This window comes from Strix uralensis, chromosome 2 (assembly GCF_047716275.1).
Source record: "Strix uralensis isolate ZFMK-TIS-50842 chromosome 2, bStrUra1, whole genome shotgun sequence".
Taxonomy (NCBI): Eukaryota; Metazoa; Chordata; class Aves; order Strigiformes; family Strigidae; genus Strix; species Strix uralensis.
Genome location: NC_133973.1, coordinates 80,151,695 through 80,170,568, shown reverse-complemented (window position 1 = coordinate 80,170,568; position 18,874 = coordinate 80,151,695). Strand labels below are relative to the sequence as shown.

The following is an 18,874-nucleotide window of genomic DNA, read 5'->3' as shown; positions in this document are numbered from 1 at the left end:
AAGAAGTCTTGTCAGGTCATTACTTCTCCAGTTTTATGAGTTATCAATCACAGTACCTAGGATAACTAGGTTAAACTAGGGTAAGTCTAAGGTATGACCTCAACCACTGCCCACTTTTGGATCAAAATTAAGAAGAAAGAGTCAATAGCATTATTCTTCTTCAGGAAAAAAAAAAAAAAAATTAAACAGTTAACTGTCTTACCATAATCCTGTCACTGTCAATAATGGTGTTCAAGCGGTGTGCAATGGTCAGCACTGTGCAGTGAGCAAACTTTTCACGGATGGTCTTTTGAATGAACTCATCTGTTCTGAAACACAGCAAGAGCAATGCAGACAAAAATTAAGATGCTTGCATGGATAACTGAATGGCAGTCAGGTTTTATGACTTCATCAAACATGACTGTATAGCAGGAAATATGCTTAGGAAGTCATTAAAGTGCTTCTTCCTCTCGTTATACTAAATGACTTGAAGGCATATCACGAAACATACTCCAAAATCCATTCTCTAATACTTCAGGAGAAAAGAGCTTCTTCTTGCAAGTAGAGAAATAGGTTTCATTTCAGGAGACTGACTTCCCAGGCTTTGATTACAGAAAGAGGAAAACTCTGTAGAGTCAGATATTCCTACAGATTTCTACACCAAAAAAAAGTAATTGTTATTTTCTTTCAAGCTTTAGTTTCTGCAAACAGCGAAGAAAAGTTGGTGAAAGTAAATATCCTTAATTGCAAATGAACTGAAGAACAAGACAGCCTATAACTAAGGTTCTTGATTTCAACTGCAAAAGGGGATTAAATAAAGGAGGTGGTTGGCATACTAAGCTAGGACTGGAGTAGCTCAAGAACTTGAATACAGAAAAAAAACAACTTGGCATATTCCGAAATCAAAAGTGTTAACTGGAACGCACAACCCAAGGAAAGGGATAAAAGCTTTCAAGTTAAGAGCCTCAACTTACTATATGAATTGACCACCTAAGGAAAGGATATCAGGAGGAAACATAAGACTTGAAAAGAATGAAAATTAAGCTAGAGCACAGACACTGAAGTACAGAGTTAAAGCGTTAACTGTCACAAATAAAGCTGAGAATTGAGAAAAGGAAATAAAATTATACTGAAATATACGTAAGACACTAAAATTTTCTTTAGCTATATAAACAAGCATTAAGGCAAAAGAGGTGCAATACTCATAAAACTAGAGATTATTCAAGTAACTAACTGTACAAGAGAAGCATTGCCACCACCTAACTTAGAGCATACCAGTGAGGCTTAAATGTGCAAATCTATATAGCCCTCTCTTTAGTCAATGAAAGAGGAAAGGCATGGCTAGAAGGGGAATCGGAGAAACTGAATTAGGCAGCCATCAGGTGATGAATGCCCTCTAGAGGTAACTGACAGCCCACATTGCACAGGAAACCTTTGCTCTCAACCTGGGCACAAAGCCAAGCCATGTGAATACTCACATGGTGCCCATCAGCCTTCAAAAAAACCCATGAGTGGCGACAATGGAGAAAAAGAAACTGGAATTCTCATCCAAGATAAGAAGGAAGACACAAAGAACTCGAAAGATACTGGGGTTACTTGGACCAAGGAAGCTTCAGCCTAGAAGTCAGTCACTTGAAGGCATGGGTCTTGTTTCCAAGATTTCTATTAAAATATGAAATTGTAGTTTTATATATAATGACTGAAGAATAATAAATGTTGTAGATAGGGTTAAAACAAGACAAAGGGGATATCTGGATAAACTGGTATATTTAGGCAGCCATGCTGTCTCCAGCCAGTTGCTTGCAAAGTCTTAATTCTTCAAATTGTTAAAAGTAAGTAGAAAATCAAATAAAATACAACAAAGATTCATGCAACACATCTTCCTCTGACAATTCAGTATTTTTTAAGACAGAAGTAGTACTTTACATTGAATCGGTCTGCACATGATAAATATTTGGTATCACTTCACAAATCAAGCAAAAAGAATTGCTCTGATGCCACCATGTCAGGAGGCACTAACAATAAAAAGTGGATAAAGACAACTCTGGAAGAACAGGATGACTTAAGAGGAATGGAGTAACCATCAAGTTTCCATAGTAGGAAGCACAAGCTCATGCTCTGAAGGACTGAACATAACTTCTGTTACAAACTAAGTTTAAGCAATCAGCATGACAAAGGAATAGACAGATCCCTGCTAATGACAGCACAAATCATCAGAGAGAAGGAAGACATAAACAGTTAAGTAAGAGTTCCCATGCATGCTCACTGTCATCTTCATCTGGGGACAGAAACATATAAGCTCTGTCATGAGCTTAAGAGAACTGGGTTCCGGGCAGCAGTCTCAGAAGGCTTGGTCCTTCTGCTCCGACTTTCTAAAAGAAGCTAAAGAGCATGGTGGGAAGCAGGTGTTCCTCAACTCCTCCTTTTGAACCAAGGACAGTATGCAATCAGGGAAAGAGACAGGAGGAGAAGTCAGGACCCAGCCAGGCTCTTTAGCCCTGTGTATTAACAGTCCTCTTGAGAAAAGGAAGTTGTTCATTAATGCCCCACATCAGAGCAATACCAGTGCTTTCACCCCAGTGTTAACGCATGTATCTTTTTTTGCTATCTTCTCAGCAATGCCTCAATGACCTGACTACCCTTACTTTCAAACGAAAAATATCAGGGCTATACATGAAAGCACTCAGTAGGGAAGAGGCTTATATAGACAGTGGGATGTGCTCTCTGCAGTGGTTAGAATAGCGAAACAGAAACAAAAGGTTCAATACTCCCTGGAATTATGTAAAGAAAGCCTTTTTCTTTCCTTATAGTCAAGCTCAAGGTGAGGTTTCCTGCAGAGCTACTACAAAACACAGAATCGTAGCTTGCTCAGGAATTTTGAAAACAACTTTTTAAAGGGCTCAAAATTATTTGTAACTCTCAGGTTATTTCTACTGTTAACTGAGGAGAATGCCTCATCCTTGAACATCCCTGTCCTCTGCATTCATTTATTATATCTTCCTTTATTACGTGCATTCCTTATAGCACCACCTCTTCCTACATTTACAATAGAAGCCATTTCTCACTCTTAGATAGATACTATCAAACTATTATCTTAAACAGGTATTTCTTGAATATAAGCTTATCCCTAGTAAGAAACTGCTGGCCGTATTGTGGATGTTCTAAAATGAGACTACAAAGTAATCAGAAACAGACCTAACAGTTCCATCTTCAAGTATCACAGTATGAAATCTCATGAATACATGTCCGCTGATAGGGACTCAATCAGATCCTCTCTAAGGTTCATGGTAGATCTTGGAGTATAGTTTTTGGGGTGTCAGGCAGAAGCACCATCAGTAACCTCCAGGGAAATCTCAGGACGAAGGTAGGAAAGGCAAGAAAATCTAGAAGACTAAGAAAAGGATCTGTGTACAGAATTACACGCTGACAGAGTATGGAGACTATATCACATGCAAATTAGAGCCATCTACCCTCTAGAAAAGCACCAAAGGAAGCAGAATTTCTGTTCTTTTTTCAGGGCATAAATGAACCCTTTGTGGCACCTATCCACACTGAGAAAGTGGCCAAGCAAGTGCCAAGTACCAGGCAAGCGCCATCACCCAACTCAGTGGATCAAACCCCATCATCTTTCAGGCACATTGGAAACCAAAGATGCAACCTGAATACCAAAATGAGGGCTGCTAGATGACAAAAGCTCAACGCTAATCTGATTATATGAAAATGGGAACCAGGATACTCCCCATAGCAAGGAACAGTACAATAACAAAGCACAAAATGGTGGTATAGCTGTCCCACTGGCATTACAGGTTGAGAACCTAACACCAAGTTTCACAGCAACCCAAGATCTGGTATAACCTGAATTAGTTGACTGTGTAAAAAGAAAACTATCTAAAGAGCAAGAATAAATACAACCTGAATGAGAAGCAACCAAGCTGCTGAAAGCACCACTGGATAAGTCATTATCTTCAGTCTAATGTCCTCCTGGGATTGTCCTGGAAGCATATCTCACACTACAGAATTCCTGAGTGGCTTTAGATAATTTCTCCAAAAGAGAAACAGTTACAGATAGCAGTTAGATGTAACGAAAGGTTAAACCTTACAAGGGTAAGCTGGCTAATGAACTGAACTATGTGCAATGGCTGTTTTTACCAAACTTAATGAACAACCAATGTAAAAATGTGGCAGTGAACTGGTCCCAAAAAGTTTTGTCCTCTATAAACAGTAAATTACACATAATACTGTAGTCAGTGCGCAGAAAGCTTAGTAAGTTGAACTTAGTACTTAAAGTCTCAGTTACTAAGGATCTTTTTTCAATATATCACCAAAGTGACTATAGAAAGATTTTCAGCTCTTCTGCTCCAGATTTCATACAACTTTCCAGAATGGTTCAACTACTTTAAAATGAATCCATTCTTCAGGGTGAGAATGCTGGCTTCAGAACCAAGAAGATAAGATCAAATGAAACGTCTGCCAGTCATCATGTAAAGCATGCAAGTAGTCTGACTTAGGGCAACCTTCCTTATGGCAAGCTCCTCCTTTCCCTCATGACAGTGCTGACACCCCTGCAGCATTCAGAGCAGCTGGTGGCTACAAGGAGCAAAGGGGAAAACAAGGGTATGTATGGGAGCTCTAAGATGTAAGAGGAAGGAAGATGGATGAACTCCAAATTCCTTCCCTTCACTTCTTTGCTCAGCTTCACTCAGCAGCAGACAAGAATGGCCTAGCTGAGCTGGAGAAACATGGCGGGGAGTCCCTCACCCTTGGGGAAGGTGCACACTGCACACCTCTCACCCTGCTGTCCATCCACTGCCTCATGCCACTTCACCCTTCCTTCTCCTCCTCCCACCCCAAAAACCCTGCCTTCTCACATGTGCTTCCAGGTTGAACTGGAGAAGGGACATGGTTGCAGCAGCAGTTGAGGCAAAGAGACTGAGCACCAGAAAAACAAAAAAAGAAATAGTATCTCCAGAGCTGGCGGCAGCTCCCCATGGTTTCCTATCCCAGGTGCTTGATACGATGTGTGCTTGCCGCCAGGCTAGAAACAAGGGTGCCAGGTATGGGGGTTGTGCATCAGAAAAGGAGGTTTTTCCTTACATGCCAAAAATGCCTCCCTAACTGCTCAGTTAAGCAACCCACATCAGCATTTCCTGATGAGCATCCTATCAGATTGCACAGCTGAAAATACTTGGCTCTAGTTATAGCAACACATTAAGGAAAAGGTAATAATGACTGTAATGCAAACTGAATTCAAAGAAGTTCCAAGTTATTATTTGTATTGTTATGCATAGAGTTGATACAAACATTTACCTTATTATAATATATATTGCAGCACACATTAATCAAGATCAATTAAATGGATAGTGCAAGTTGAGAACACACACATGTGAGATGCCAAAATAGGGAGGATGAGTAAGACAGTATTAAATTTCCACAGCTATGATTAATCACAGTTAATCTATCAGAGCTCAGACAAAAATAAACTAATAGCCAAAAAAGGGGAAAAGAAAAAAAAAAAAAAGAGACAACCTCTGGGAAGGGAATGCACTTCTCTAAAGGTTTTAGAAATACACTGTCAGATGAACTGCAAAGCTACCCTAGTGGCACCACTTCTCTCCCAAGAAGATGTTATAAAAATGAGTCACGCCCAGATGACATACAAAATCCTTAATGCATCTGTTTGAGGGACTTGCTGTGTTATTGTCCTCTTTGGACTTCGAGTTCTCCCTCAAGCCATAGTTTGTTGGAACTATATATTCAGCTCAGACTAATTGATGCAGTACGTTTGCAGTATTGTTTCCAAAGTATTTCCACCAGCGTTTCAAATGTTTCAAAAATTAACAGTGGGGGTACTTAGCTATTGGAACAATTTAACAAGGGTTGTCATTGAATTTTTCTTCTATTGAGGTTGGATGTTTTTCTAGAAGTACACTCTAGTTCAAACAGGAATGAATTCAGCGAAGTTCTGATGGCCTGAGTTATACAAGACAAAATAATGGATGATAAATGAGTCCCTCCTGTAGCTTTAAACATCTCCAAATCTGTTTTGCAATTCCTGTGGTGTTTAGGACAGCTTACCTTCCCCCCCGCCCCTATTTTATCTGTATTACACTGTGGCATCTGAGCCATCTGAAAGGACAGCATCTCATAACCAGAAGTATCTGGTTTTGCTTATAGCCATTTTTCACCTTTCTAGTTTTGGGTTTTTTGGGGGGAAGATTAATTAAATTTTATTTATTTATTTATTTCCAAGAGACATATCTTCCAGAAATCAACAGAACTCAAATTGTTTCATGGCTATTCTGATGTTACTGATGTGCATTTCCAAGGAGGTTCTTGTCTTGTCTATGACTGAAAGACAAATAAACTTTGAACATTAATTTCCCAAACTCTATGGAATGCACTGAAATTAGGGATATTTTGAGCTCTTAGTTTATATCATCTGCTCTGTAGCCAAAGCTCAACCGCCCCATTTTGAATAGTTATGATGCTATCATTAAAAACATAAAATAGCAATACAAACTACATGAAATACAAAGCATTTAAGTTCAGCTCTGCAGTGCAGATGATCATATTAGAAGAAAAAACAGCTCATCTTAATATGACAGATTTTGTTTTTACCTTGGGTCCACATTTGCTGTTGCTTCATCAATGATAAGAATCCGATTTTTTTTTAGAACCGCTCTGGCAAGACACACCAGCTGTCTCTGACCAACACTAAAATTAGACCCAGATTCTGCCAGCTGCATCTCCATTTTATTTGGTAGATCTTCCACAACCTCCTTCAGTTGCACCTGTTGACATGTCAACATATTGTAGGATGAGTAACTCTCTTTTAAATCAGCTATTGTGTGTCTGATGACACAACAATAAGTATGCAAGGTTTACCTTTTATATTCTGACACAAAATGAGTAAGTGCCAAGTTGGATTACACAGTGTGTCAGTTATTAGAATTCTAAAAACATTAAAGTACATTGTTAAGAATCTATTAATGTTCATTAAAATTAAGATATGAATCAAAATGTAACCAAAGCATCATTCCAAAGGATAATTTTTTCATAAGAGACTTATATAACAATATACATGTCTACACACACATGCACAAACACACACATATACAAACGCACACACAATGATCCACCTTTTTCCATCAACAGCTATGCCCTTAACATCTAAAACCTAACACACACAAGCACTGTAGTGTTATTTGGTTTGTAAATATCAGATGTACATTACTAGATTTAATAAGTCACCTCTTCCAATGCATTCCACAGCTCTTCATCGGTGTATTCATTGAAAGGATCTAAGTTTTTCCTCATAGTTCCAGTGAATAAAACAGGCTCCTAAAACCCAGTAAAATTAGCATTCCATTATAAACACAGGTTTTATATTGCAATAGGTAATTTAATAATAATCAGAACTAACAACAGCACAGAAATATCCAACAACAAGCTACCTTTTATGAAATGCAAAGGTGTATTTCACAATAGCATGCTTAAAGGGGGGGGGGGGGGGGGGGAGGGGGGCGGCAAGGGGGAAGGCAAGTGTTTAAGCAGTCTGTATGAAGATAATTTACCAAACAGGACAGGTCTGTTTGCAAATTGCTGTACACAGTTATGTCAGTACTCAAACGGGCATTTACATGCCACTGTTTTGATGCCACAAGCTATATATATACTTACATGAAATCACTGCTATCCTCCTGGTATTGTTAATGAAAACCAGCAACTACCACCGTCAATGAGCTCACAGTCCTAAATTACATTTGGGCAGTTTTGAAAATTTGTTTTTGAAGTACATAAGCCAGAGAGGAATCAAAGAGTTCACAATGCCTTTCTGGTTTTCCTTCTCTATTTGGTTGTGGGTTTTTTTTTTCATTTCATACCATAAAAGCCCATCAATTTACCACCAGAGCCTAAGAGGAACAGCTTTCACCATCTCAACACAACATTTAAAACCATACACATAGAAGTTAATCTATACTGCCACAGAATCAAAGCAAACTTACTTAGAACTGGAGTACTTTTGGGCAAAGCTCTAACTCAAAATACACCAGGGAGTCAAATCGGTACCTTCTCCCATTCAGGTACCAATGTGGGTTTACCTGTGGTCAAAGCAATTTTGTTCTACTTCAGCTCCTGGTCAGAGCAGTAACAGATCATTAACCAAACTGGCATAAATCAATTCACACTGGAAAATGAGAAGTGGGAAGATGACTTTTGGTCCAGAACTTCTTAAGCAACAGATCTGTACTCACTCGTGTGAATTGCCAGGCCCAAGAGTCATGCAGTGACACGACTTCAGGGCTAAAGTCCTCTTAATACCACACATAAAGACAACAACAAGTCAAAAGCCCTAATAGTGCTAATCATAAATTAAGGACCATTCATCATGTTGCCAGTCTTTAAATTGGAGAAAACTTATGCAAAATGCTTTCTTTTTTTCTCCCTTAGGAAATAAAGTCTAACTTAAATTGCATAACTTCAACTTAGTCTGAGATTAACCTCTGTTGTGACTTATGCCCCATCTAACCCTAATGATTCCCAGCTCCAAAGGGCTGCAGCAAATCAGAACAGAATTTAGACCTTAACCCTTTTACTGTGCCTTCATTTCTAAACCACTCTGAATGGTATAAAAGGATTAACAAAGACAGAACATACCACAAGCAACGTAAAAGAGCATATGCATTTCTTGAGGTAACATGCCAATTTTTTGAAAGTATCTGTTGCACTAGCAACATGTCACTAAAAACCTGTTGAATGAACAAAAGGATTTTAAAAAACATTAACAGGTTAAAGAACAGTTTTCTTCAAAAACACCTAGAAAGTAATTTGTTTAACAATACATATTTTAATACACCATTTGGTGTGTTTTGAAGGTATTGTTACGTTTATTTTCCTTTTCAATCCATTTTTATAGGTTGGCAAAATAGGAGGCAGAATTTATAAAGTGTTCATAACTATTATAAAAGTCCTAACAACAGACATGTACTGCAACAGAAGATAAGGATATTTTTTAATTACCATTTCTGACACAGATTATTATTTAAATTAGTCTGGTTTATGAGAGGAAAGTAATAAGACAAACCTGTAAATAATTGTTGTAAAAATGCTTGCAGTCAGGGAGGCAGACAACATTTGCATAGAAAAGATTTACAAACACAACCTTCACACAGCTCCATCCAAGCAAGCAATTAAGAGGCCTAAGCACATTTTTATTTCTCCAGGTAGGTATTTAAACTTACATATAAGAAAACTTCAGTCTTGCCTCATCACTCTCTAGGAATGGTTCTGTTTAGCATATTTTATGTTACAATTTTAATAACCATCTCTCCCTCTGGTTTCTTAGCCTCCCACATAATTATGAAGATATTTGCTGCAAAATAACTACCTGATGTTACATAACTATTTCTATTATTGACACTACTATTAATGCAGTACAAGACAAAGCCTATCACTCAGTTTACTATAGTATAAGCCCGATTCCAAACCCTCCTCTTCTTCTTACTACCACCACTTCATAGTTTTGCATATTTTTTAGTGGAAACAAGTCTTCCTTATGTGGAAAAGGAATGCTACCTGCTAGTCTTTGGACACTTAAAACCCTCTGGGACCATGATGAAAATGCTATCATATAAACTTGATAAAAGTCACAGAATTCAACTGGATTAAAATAGTTTTACAACCATTTCAATAGATAGTGTATGAAAAAAACCCATGTATAATTAAATGCAGTGACCCTTGAGCATCTGCATCACTCAACATGTAGAAACAGTATTTGACCAGCAGTTTTCCTGTCTCAATACTCTGTTTTATTCAACCGGGTCGAATTCTTCCAACCATAGAAATCACCTGCAATAGCTATGGGCAAGGCTTTCAAAAAGCTGTAGGCCTTAAATGAACTGATGATCATCTGCTTTCAGGAGAAAAGATCGCTGCACACAAACAAAAAAATAGAACTTAAATCCACATGAAGTCCTCTCTACATACAAAAGATGGCTACTTCCAGTAAGTACCTCCACTGTGCAATAACAAAGCCTTCAGCATGCTGAAACAAAAGACATCCTGCATTAGGCAACAATCCAACTGTTGGGGGAGTACCTTTCTGTTTTTTTGGTAATAGTATATCTGCTTCTTTTCTCTGACTCTATTCTTGGGAAAGGAAAAAAAACCCCAGATGATCAAGAGTGGCTTAGAACCACTGTTCATTATTATTTTTATCAGATTCTCAATTTAAAGAAAGTAATACACTCTGAATGCCATCCTGCCAACAGGCTAGGAAAAATTCAGTTACATAGATGGTGCAAGGACCCTAAATACAGCTTCTGTAATAAAATACAGAGATCTAAGAACTAATGCTAAACACGGCAAACAAATTCCTGTTTTCCAGCCTACTGTTCTATCTGCTAGAACATCCCAGATGAATTATTTGCCAAAAACACGACTTTGCATTCGCAGCATATGAGCTTTTCCCTCTTCCTCCCTCTCCAGTGGAAAGCAAATGATCATGGAAGAGATCAGAGCTCTCATGAAACATGGTACTTGCACAGGCTCTGACTTCAGGAAGTTTTGAGGTTTTATTATATATAACCTTTCTCTGATTCAATGTCTCATTTGAAAGTAAGACCAAAGAAGAGAAGACCTGTGACCTACTGGAGTTTTTGCAATATCCCTTCTTCTGGTCCAGGACCAGAGAAGAGACTATTCCCAACACTGTCTTAGCTTTTTTCCTGTATTTCAGCCTTCCCTGCATTCAGCTTCTAAAACTCACCAAGTTTTTGTTTGTGGGTCATAATGACCCACTCTTCTGTCTGTTCCCCTGGCCTCTTCCTGTCCAACCTTCTCCAAATAATGGAAAGGCTGGTAGCTCACTTCTAGGTGAGCTCTTTCTAGGTCTAGCCTCAGTCAGTTTGTACAGGCGTGACTAGAGTGGGACTTTGGACCCAACTTCAGACACTTTGAGATGGAAAGTGGTCCGTCAAAGTCCCTTACTAAGGAAGTTTCAGGCAATGCATCAGACAGGAATTGTTGCCAAAGGATCAAGTAACTTCAGAGGACTGCTGAAGACTGGTATATTCCCATCAGATTTTCTCTACTCTTTCCCAGACTATAGGAGGACAGCATACTGCTAACACTACTCACAAGTATTCCAGAGGAATAGACAGGGTACAAAACTAGGAAGAAAATGCTCCAGTCCCTGAAGCTGGTTCTTTTTATCTTAAAATAATCAAGACCTTACTCAACTAAGAGTAACGCCTCACTAAAGTTCCTATGTCTTCTGCATACAGGGGTGCAGGGGGAACATATCCCAGCAAAGCATTTTAAATACTACAGCATTATATTGAAAATGTTTATAGCAGACCAAGTCACACTCTTACCTGAGGTATAATTGAAATTTTCTTCCGCAAGTCATGGAGTCCTAGCTCTGACGTCAGGTACTTATCAATCCAAATCCTTCCTTCGGGTTCCGCCAAGCGAAAGAGGGCTGCTATCAGAGAGCTTTTCCCAGCTCCGGTTCTTCCCACTATTCCAACCTACAGAGGAAGCCAAACTTGTACGATTAAACCAGGAGCTTTTCAGGATAAATTAGTATGTCAAGCAACAGTTTTACAACATCACAGGATTTACAGTAGAACAAGCACCAAAAAAACCTTCTTCATAATTAACATTTTTTTGAGACTAGAAAAATCTCCCCCCAAATCAGTTTGGATTCAGGTGACATTTGGATACCCAACAATTTCTTGGATCATATTCAGAAGTGAAATATTTTCCCTTGATGTGTGGTGTTTTATTGTGTAAACAAGATAAAGTGGCTCAGCGTATAGAGTAATGTGAATCAAGGCTGCTAATTTCTATACTAAACCTGGTTTGCTGGGTGATGTTAGGCAAATTATTTCAGGCATGCATCTACTACTCAACCCAAAAAAGGACTCCCATAAAGCACTTTGGGAACAATGAACGAGCAGTATTCCCAATTTAAATAACTGAGACTGATTTTGTTAGCATGGTTAAGGTGAAGTACTTTAAAGTAGCCAAACTCTAAAGCCAAAACTAGCAGGATTTTAAACTGTATTCATGCTTCAGACAGCTTCGACAGAGAGGACACAAGTATTGAAACTACAAGGCCATGGGTGCAAGCTGCAATTCCCTTCCAAACAGAAGAAACAGTGAATAATAAAATCAGATTGATTCAGGCTTCTATATGTTCCCAAACAAAAATCAGAAGCTGTATGCAACATGATAAAATAATGCTTTCAGAAGAAAGAGGTTGAGACAACATAAAATGTGGGATTGCTAACTTTAATGACAAGGGGTTAAGACCTACAAATATTTCGTATGAAACCAACACCTGGGAGAAAGCAGGCCCATTAATAAATTAGGGGAGACATGTAATTAGTGGTGATTAAATACTACTTGAACTGCAAACTATTTTTTTTTTAAATGTTGTCTTCAGGTGAAGGATTCTTAGAGAAAACAATGTACAGTAATCAATTGTATCGGAGAAGGTGATGGGTGTAACCCTCTACGCAGATCTGATTTGGCAGGATTTGTTATTTCCTGCACTCAGTTCTATTCGCTACATTTCTAGAAAGAAATCAGCACACTGGAAAGAGTTCAGAGAAGTGCAATACAAAATTTATATGAGTTGGAGATACTGATTTGATGAGGAAAGATTTACAAGGATTAAACATGTACAATGTAGTCTGGCAAAGTGATTGGGGTGCAGAAGGGAAAAAAGATGAAAACCTTTCTGAGTATACGTACAGACACCAGAAGGCAATTACCCACTGCCTGAGACTCGTATGCAGTAATGACTGCTGGAATTAAATTAAGCACAGGAAACATTATATTGAAGAGCAAGAAGAAACTTTCTAACAGTCAGACACACTAAGCTCAGACAAAGCAGCAGTGCCCACATTTGATCAAAAATACACAAAACACTAAAAAAACTATACTGCAAGAAGCAATTTACACTGCATAATCTAAAGGGTATTTGCTACTTCAATTTTCTGATTCAACAATTTCATCCAACAATTCATTATTGTACTATTGTATATAAACTAATTAACATTTATACAGTGCTTATTATTAAAGATACAGCCTAATTTAAGCAAATCTGTTACAATAAATGATAAAATGTCTAGTATACTAAATTATATCAGTGAAACAAAGGAAAAATAGTTCTGAACAGTAACACTACAGCTCAGAAAGAAAATGCTGAATGGAGAACACAGACACCCAGAGTTGTGAAAACAAAAGTTCAATTGTTTCGCTGTAAATGTCAGTGATATAAAGTATTGTATTAAGGATATAAAGAAAAAACATAAAAAAATACATTGATACTTAAAATAAAAATGCAGCTGCTCTGCATATTGTCAAAATCCCACTTTCAGTTTGGCATCAAATGAAAGGACTATGCTCTTCAGTATTTAGAGGAATCTATTTGTATTTTTGGTCCAACTGACTACAGGCTGCTGAAAATTGACATGAATTTGAAACAGCTCTCAGTATACACATTTATTTATTTTTTTTTAATACATTCTGTTCTTCAGAGGCCAATGTTCACAGCCAGTGCAAATACAGCGCCATCGCTGCAAATGGAAGTCCCAGTCACCTAACAGGAATCACATGGCCAGGATTTTGTTGCCCGATATAAGTCACATGCATATACAGGGTACACCTGCTATGCTGGGCTCATCATTACTCAAGCGTCACTCGTACTTCAAAGTAGAACTGCACAAAAAATGAGAGTGAGATTTACAGCATGTCAGCTACTTCACTGAAACTGCCCCTGTCTTTGTTATCCCTCAGGCAACCCCCCTTTCGGGCTATGATGTGAGAGTATATATGCGAACAGCTGCCATGTCGTAAATCTAGACCCTCACTCTCCTAACTTTTTCATGTAGCCATACCCTTAGATTTAGGATCTGTCAGAACAAGGTGCATTTAACAATGTATTAGTCGATAAGCATTCATAAGCAGCCTAAAACAAAGAGAGTGGTGTTTAAAACCCAAGGCTGCACATGCCAACCTTCTCCTGCTGCAGCTATAGTAGCTGAAGAGGTTAATCACAGTCAGCTGCTGGAACTCCTTACATGAGCACTCCCTGGTCTGTATCTGGCAGACTATGCTATGTTAGCGAAGATGGTTAAAACAGAGGGTCCTTCCTAGCCTGTTTCGACTGTAGGGAAATACTGAACGCTGAGACAAACATATCAAAAGAGACCCTAACCCACGAGTGATCTGCTAGTACTCACCTCCTCCATTCTTACTGTACATATAAAGCTTACCAAACTGGGTGCTGGGGTGGCTACAACAAAAACTACAAGCACAGCAGAAGTTTAAACCCATGCATTCTGCCAGTGGCACTGCAGTCACCAGAAGTCTGTATGAGCCAGGGGCCTGAACAGGCATAAGAGCTCTCACTGACAGTCGCATGGGCAGAATCCCTAGTGGATCCGGAAACCTGATTCTGAAGAGACACTTCTCCATAATTAAAACCAATATAAGGAGCACAGATGCTTGGGAGATTTATTTTACACAGTGGCAGTCTACTGCAGTATTGTGCAAAACATCACAGAAGACAAGCACGAAGTTCTTGGCAACAGTTTCAAGCCTGGCAAATTCACTTCAGGATGACAAAACCGCAGCATAACCACTCAGCAAACATAAATACCCCCAGTCATCCCTCCCCCTCCTGACCCCACCAAGGATTGAGTCGTACATTGCTAATATCTCTTGCTTCTGTTTTTTATTTCTATCTCTCACTAAGAAATGTAAATCTTGTTTGCTATTACATTGTAGTGATATGTAACAGCTAGAGAGATGTCCCATACACAAAAGAGTAGATAAACATCCCCTTTGCTCTTCTTAAACACCACTTTTAACTCACCCGTACCTAATTCCACGAGATCATCTCCATGCAGCAAAGCTGGGTTGAATTGTTGTAACATGCATGTTATTAAAAAGGTCCACGAACGAAACAGGTTTGGGACTGAATGGAAAAGCATGTTACAAATGAGGCCAGGGCAACGATTGTGGAGAGTTGAACCAGCCTTCTAGGGAAGATATCCTAATCAAAAAAGTACATGTGCATTTGAAATGTAGCAAAGCATGAATTAACACTGCAGGGCTCTAATTTAATTTTGTCTGTGGGGGAGACCTTTCCTGAAGCACTCTTTCAATTGGGATAGTGCAAAATTGGGGAGGAAGAGTCAAATTTGCAGAGGAGGAAGAGTTTTATTTCTATGTTTCTTTTGGCTACCAATCTAATTAATGGCAACAGTTAATTGGATTGGTAGCCGAAAGGAACTGAAATAAAATCCTCAATTCTAAAGTTCTGCAACTGATTTGTGTTTTTTTCTTCTCTCTCCCATGCGGGGCTCTGTGCAAGAGCATGTACATTCCTTATTTTCAATTGTCTCTGCTCACCTTGTCTGCTGACATCCTTAGTTCCATTTATGTTCCCTCCATTGAATCCCCAGTTTCCTAATGCAGCTCCATTTCCTTTGGATTTGAACCAACATTTTGGGTTTAGTCAGTATTTTGTATGTCTCCGCTTTCTGATGAAACCCAAATTTTGTCAGAAAATTATCTGTTTAATCTTTTGACAGACTGAAATGTCATGTTCCCAGGCACATTTATGCTATACTTACAGAAAAAGAGGCTCCAACTTTTGTTATTAAATATGACTAAGGCTTATCTTTTAAAAAACCACTGATTTCCTAACATCTATACATTTTATAATGTACTTTTATCACAAAGCTTGTCAACTTATCATCTGCTTAATTTCTGTGTATGGCCAAAGACAGCCATATACATACCTTTTCTTTTGGTTTAATTAAAACAGACAGATGTCTTAACACCAAAGGTCCATCTAGACTGTAAGTGAAGTTAACATTTTCAAATGCTATCATTCCTTGGCTTGGCCATTCAGGTGGTGGATGCTTGTTGGTCTCCCAAGGAGCTTCTTTTTCAAGTTCTGTGTATTCCATTACTCTTTCTACTGATATCATCTAAGGGGAAGAAAGAAGGCATACGCACATAAATTTCAGCTTATTGCATGTATTGCAAATATTGCATGCATATATATACATATATGCATGTGTGTGTGTATATTTTTACTACAAAGATTCAAGGCAAATTATTCCAGAGTTTTTTCTTTGAGCACAGATAAGAGTTTTGGTACCATCCTATGCTTACATACAACCGAAAAAATGGAAAGAATGCATCTCATGTCCTACTATAGACCTAAATCTATCACGATACATAAAATCCATACATAAGCATTCATTTCTAATCAGTGGGATTAATTACAAATCTAAGTATGTGCTCAAGTATTAAGAAATCTAAGCTATGAGAGTTGTCTGTCAGTCTTGGCTAAGATGACACCATTTCATTGTGTGTTGGGAAGAAAAAGGTAGAAATCAAACTGCTACGAGCTACAGGCAGACACATGATAGCTGCTAGCACCCAGTTACTGTCTTCATCCCTTTTTTTGCCTTCATTATTGCCACTGCACCCACCCCCAGCAAATCTTTTAAATGTGTTTGTCACAAGTAACTCCACAATCCAAGATAGCTGTCACCATGCTATTAGCGACTTGTATGTAATAAAACTTGCTTTTCCTATGTATTTAATTCCAGATATGAAAGAAACTGCAATATTTGCTGATGCATCTACTCTTAAAGGAAGGAACAGAAACAGAAATTAAGCTATTTAGACACTCCTTTTCCCTTATTGGGCAAATAATAGAAGTTCTGTTTAGGCTCTGGTGTGCATCCTTACCCATACATCATCTCAATCCAACTAATTGTATTTAATGGTATCGACTCACAGATGGATTCGGAAAAAAAAAAATCATAAAGATACCCAGTAGGCTTACCTTGCCTGGAGTGGCTTTAAGGGCAGAGGTCATCAGGCAGCAAGTTCTCTGACCTCACTGCCACCTACCCTTTCCACATTACAAGATAAGCTCCAAGGAAAAGCATATAGGGAAGGAATGACAGAGCACAATAGAGAGGAAATGTTCTTGCCTCCCCTAAATGCAGTCAGTCTTTAATAACAAGGGATTTTTGGTGAATGTCCACCTGCCAAAGAAGTTGATGCTAATCATAGCTCCATAAAATAACCAGCGTTCCACATCCAAGCCAGCTCAGTGAATGGCAAGCCTTTCTCCTTCAAAGTATTTCTGAATCACAGCCTCCAAGAGAGTAACTCACTACACAAGACAGTCCTACAGACTGACACTTCCAAAACTTCCCAACTGGTACAAAAAACCTGAAAGCTTTCTTCCCATTTCTCACCAAAGTCTGTCACCACTAGTTTATTCATGTCTGAAAAATGCTCTGAAGAAGCCATGTGCTAGACAAAAAAATACAAATCTAACATCACTATTAATTTTATCTGTTATTAAATGTGGCTTTGTAACTTCTACAAAAGGACTACAGGTATTTTCTAGAATATGGTCAGCAAATCATAATTACAAGTAACCTTTAGTTGTCCACACAACAGAAAAGACCCTGAGGTTTATGCGCAGTATGCTCTTTTTATAGTCTTCTTTCTTATATATCAACTTAAATAGGCAAACTAGAACATGCTAGTAAATATTGTAGATTCGTGGAAGGCTTTTTACGTTATGTATTTTGGAAAGCACACAATTCTCTGAGCTGAATATAAAGAAATACTTTCAAATATTTGTTAACTTACAACAGACTAAGAAGATATAAGTCTTTACAATGAATTAACAGGACCCTAAAAATGCCATAAGGAATATAAAGCAAATGTTAAAATGCAATAATAAATAATAATAAATTAAAAATCCCAAATAAAAAAAAAAATCTTATAGAGAGGGATTAATTTCTTGTAATTTAGTAAGTTGCAATGCAATTGTCTATACTGTAACTAGTCAGTCTCCTTTCTGCTGTAAAGGGAGATTATAAAGCCTCCCTTACTATGAATGGAGAGGCACAGTCACTAGGTACAAAATGCATCTTAACAAACACTCAAAATCAGTCAGAAACATTACACACTAGAAGAGGCTGTTTTTCTTTATGGACTGTAAGTGGTGCCTCAATCGCTTGCTAAGGTATTAATGTCCTAAGTTAATTAAGAAGAATCTCATCCTTAAGGCCTCATGTCACAACCACGAAAAGCAACCAAGAAGTGAAAAGGAAGAAATAAACATTACCAGGTTTTCAACTTCAGCACTTTGTCTAACACCCCACTGGAATGTTCCCATGAGGGTGATTGCATAGGATAGCGCCAAACCAACCTGCCCCGCATTCAAAGCTGCAGAACAAAGGAAAAAGAGAATCAAATAGGTACACTGGTAATTACACAAAATCCTACTTAACTTCACTTTCATGAGGTTACTTACATGATGGAAGCATCACAGCCAGAATTTTGTTTGGTTACACTATACTTGCCATCTGTGCAATGAGTAGCTCCAGGCAGATAGCTGCTTGCTGCATTTACCTTACTTAAGTAGCTTGTTAGGGTCATCCCTATCTGGCTGAACATTAGTAACTTTTCACTTTTTAGTAAGCGAATTACATCAGTCCCTAAACTTAAGCAGAAAATGAGCATAAAATGATTTCAAAATAAGTTACAAACATTTACATCAACTCTGTACTCTTGCAAGTGATCAGATAAAGTAACAGGACCGAGTATTTTTTCCCCTGTTTATATAAGCATTTATTTGTTCAGTGGGTCTACTCTCCTAAATTAAATTAATTCTGTCTGTCCCAGTATGAAACATGACTGTGCTCTAACTTACTTGAACTTTATCCTAGCATAGCTCTATTGACTTCAAGAGAGCTACTCCTTATCCAGAGGCAAAGAAAGATTCAGGACCGTTGTTTTGACTTGTCTTTTTGCATTCTAGTAACACCAAACC

The 18,874-nt window shown here is 38.2% G+C and overlaps 1 protein-coding gene across 5 annotated transcripts in view; it reads right to left on the bottom strand.

Annotated features, from left to right (window-relative positions):
- The window catches only part of ABCC4 (ATP binding cassette subfamily C member 4 (PEL blood group)), a 155,872-nt gene that overhangs the window by 24,113 nt on the left and 112,885 nt on the right, over window positions 1–18,874 (bottom strand). Inside the window, exons 24-30 of one of the 5 annotated variants that reach the window (XM_074859423.1) lie at window positions 18,167–18,267; window positions 15,797–15,992; window positions 12,742–12,794; window positions 11,355–11,510; window positions 7,231–7,320; window positions 6,598–6,770; window positions 203–308 (exon numbers count right to left, since the gene is read on the bottom strand). In XM_074859423.1, the coding sequence (XP_074715524.1) occupies window positions 203–308; window positions 6,598–6,770; window positions 7,231–7,320; window positions 11,355–11,510; window positions 12,742–12,794; window positions 15,797–15,992; window positions 18,167–18,267 (875 nt within the window). Of the gene's footprint in view, window positions 1–202; window positions 309–6,597; window positions 6,771–7,230; window positions 7,321–11,354; window positions 11,511–12,741; window positions 12,795–14,875; window positions 15,050–15,408; window positions 15,484–15,796; window positions 15,993–18,166; window positions 18,268–18,874 lie in introns of those variants that run through there. The other 4 variants (XM_074859420.1, XR_012627605.1, XR_012627606.1 and 1 more) reach the window with 4 other exon arrangements.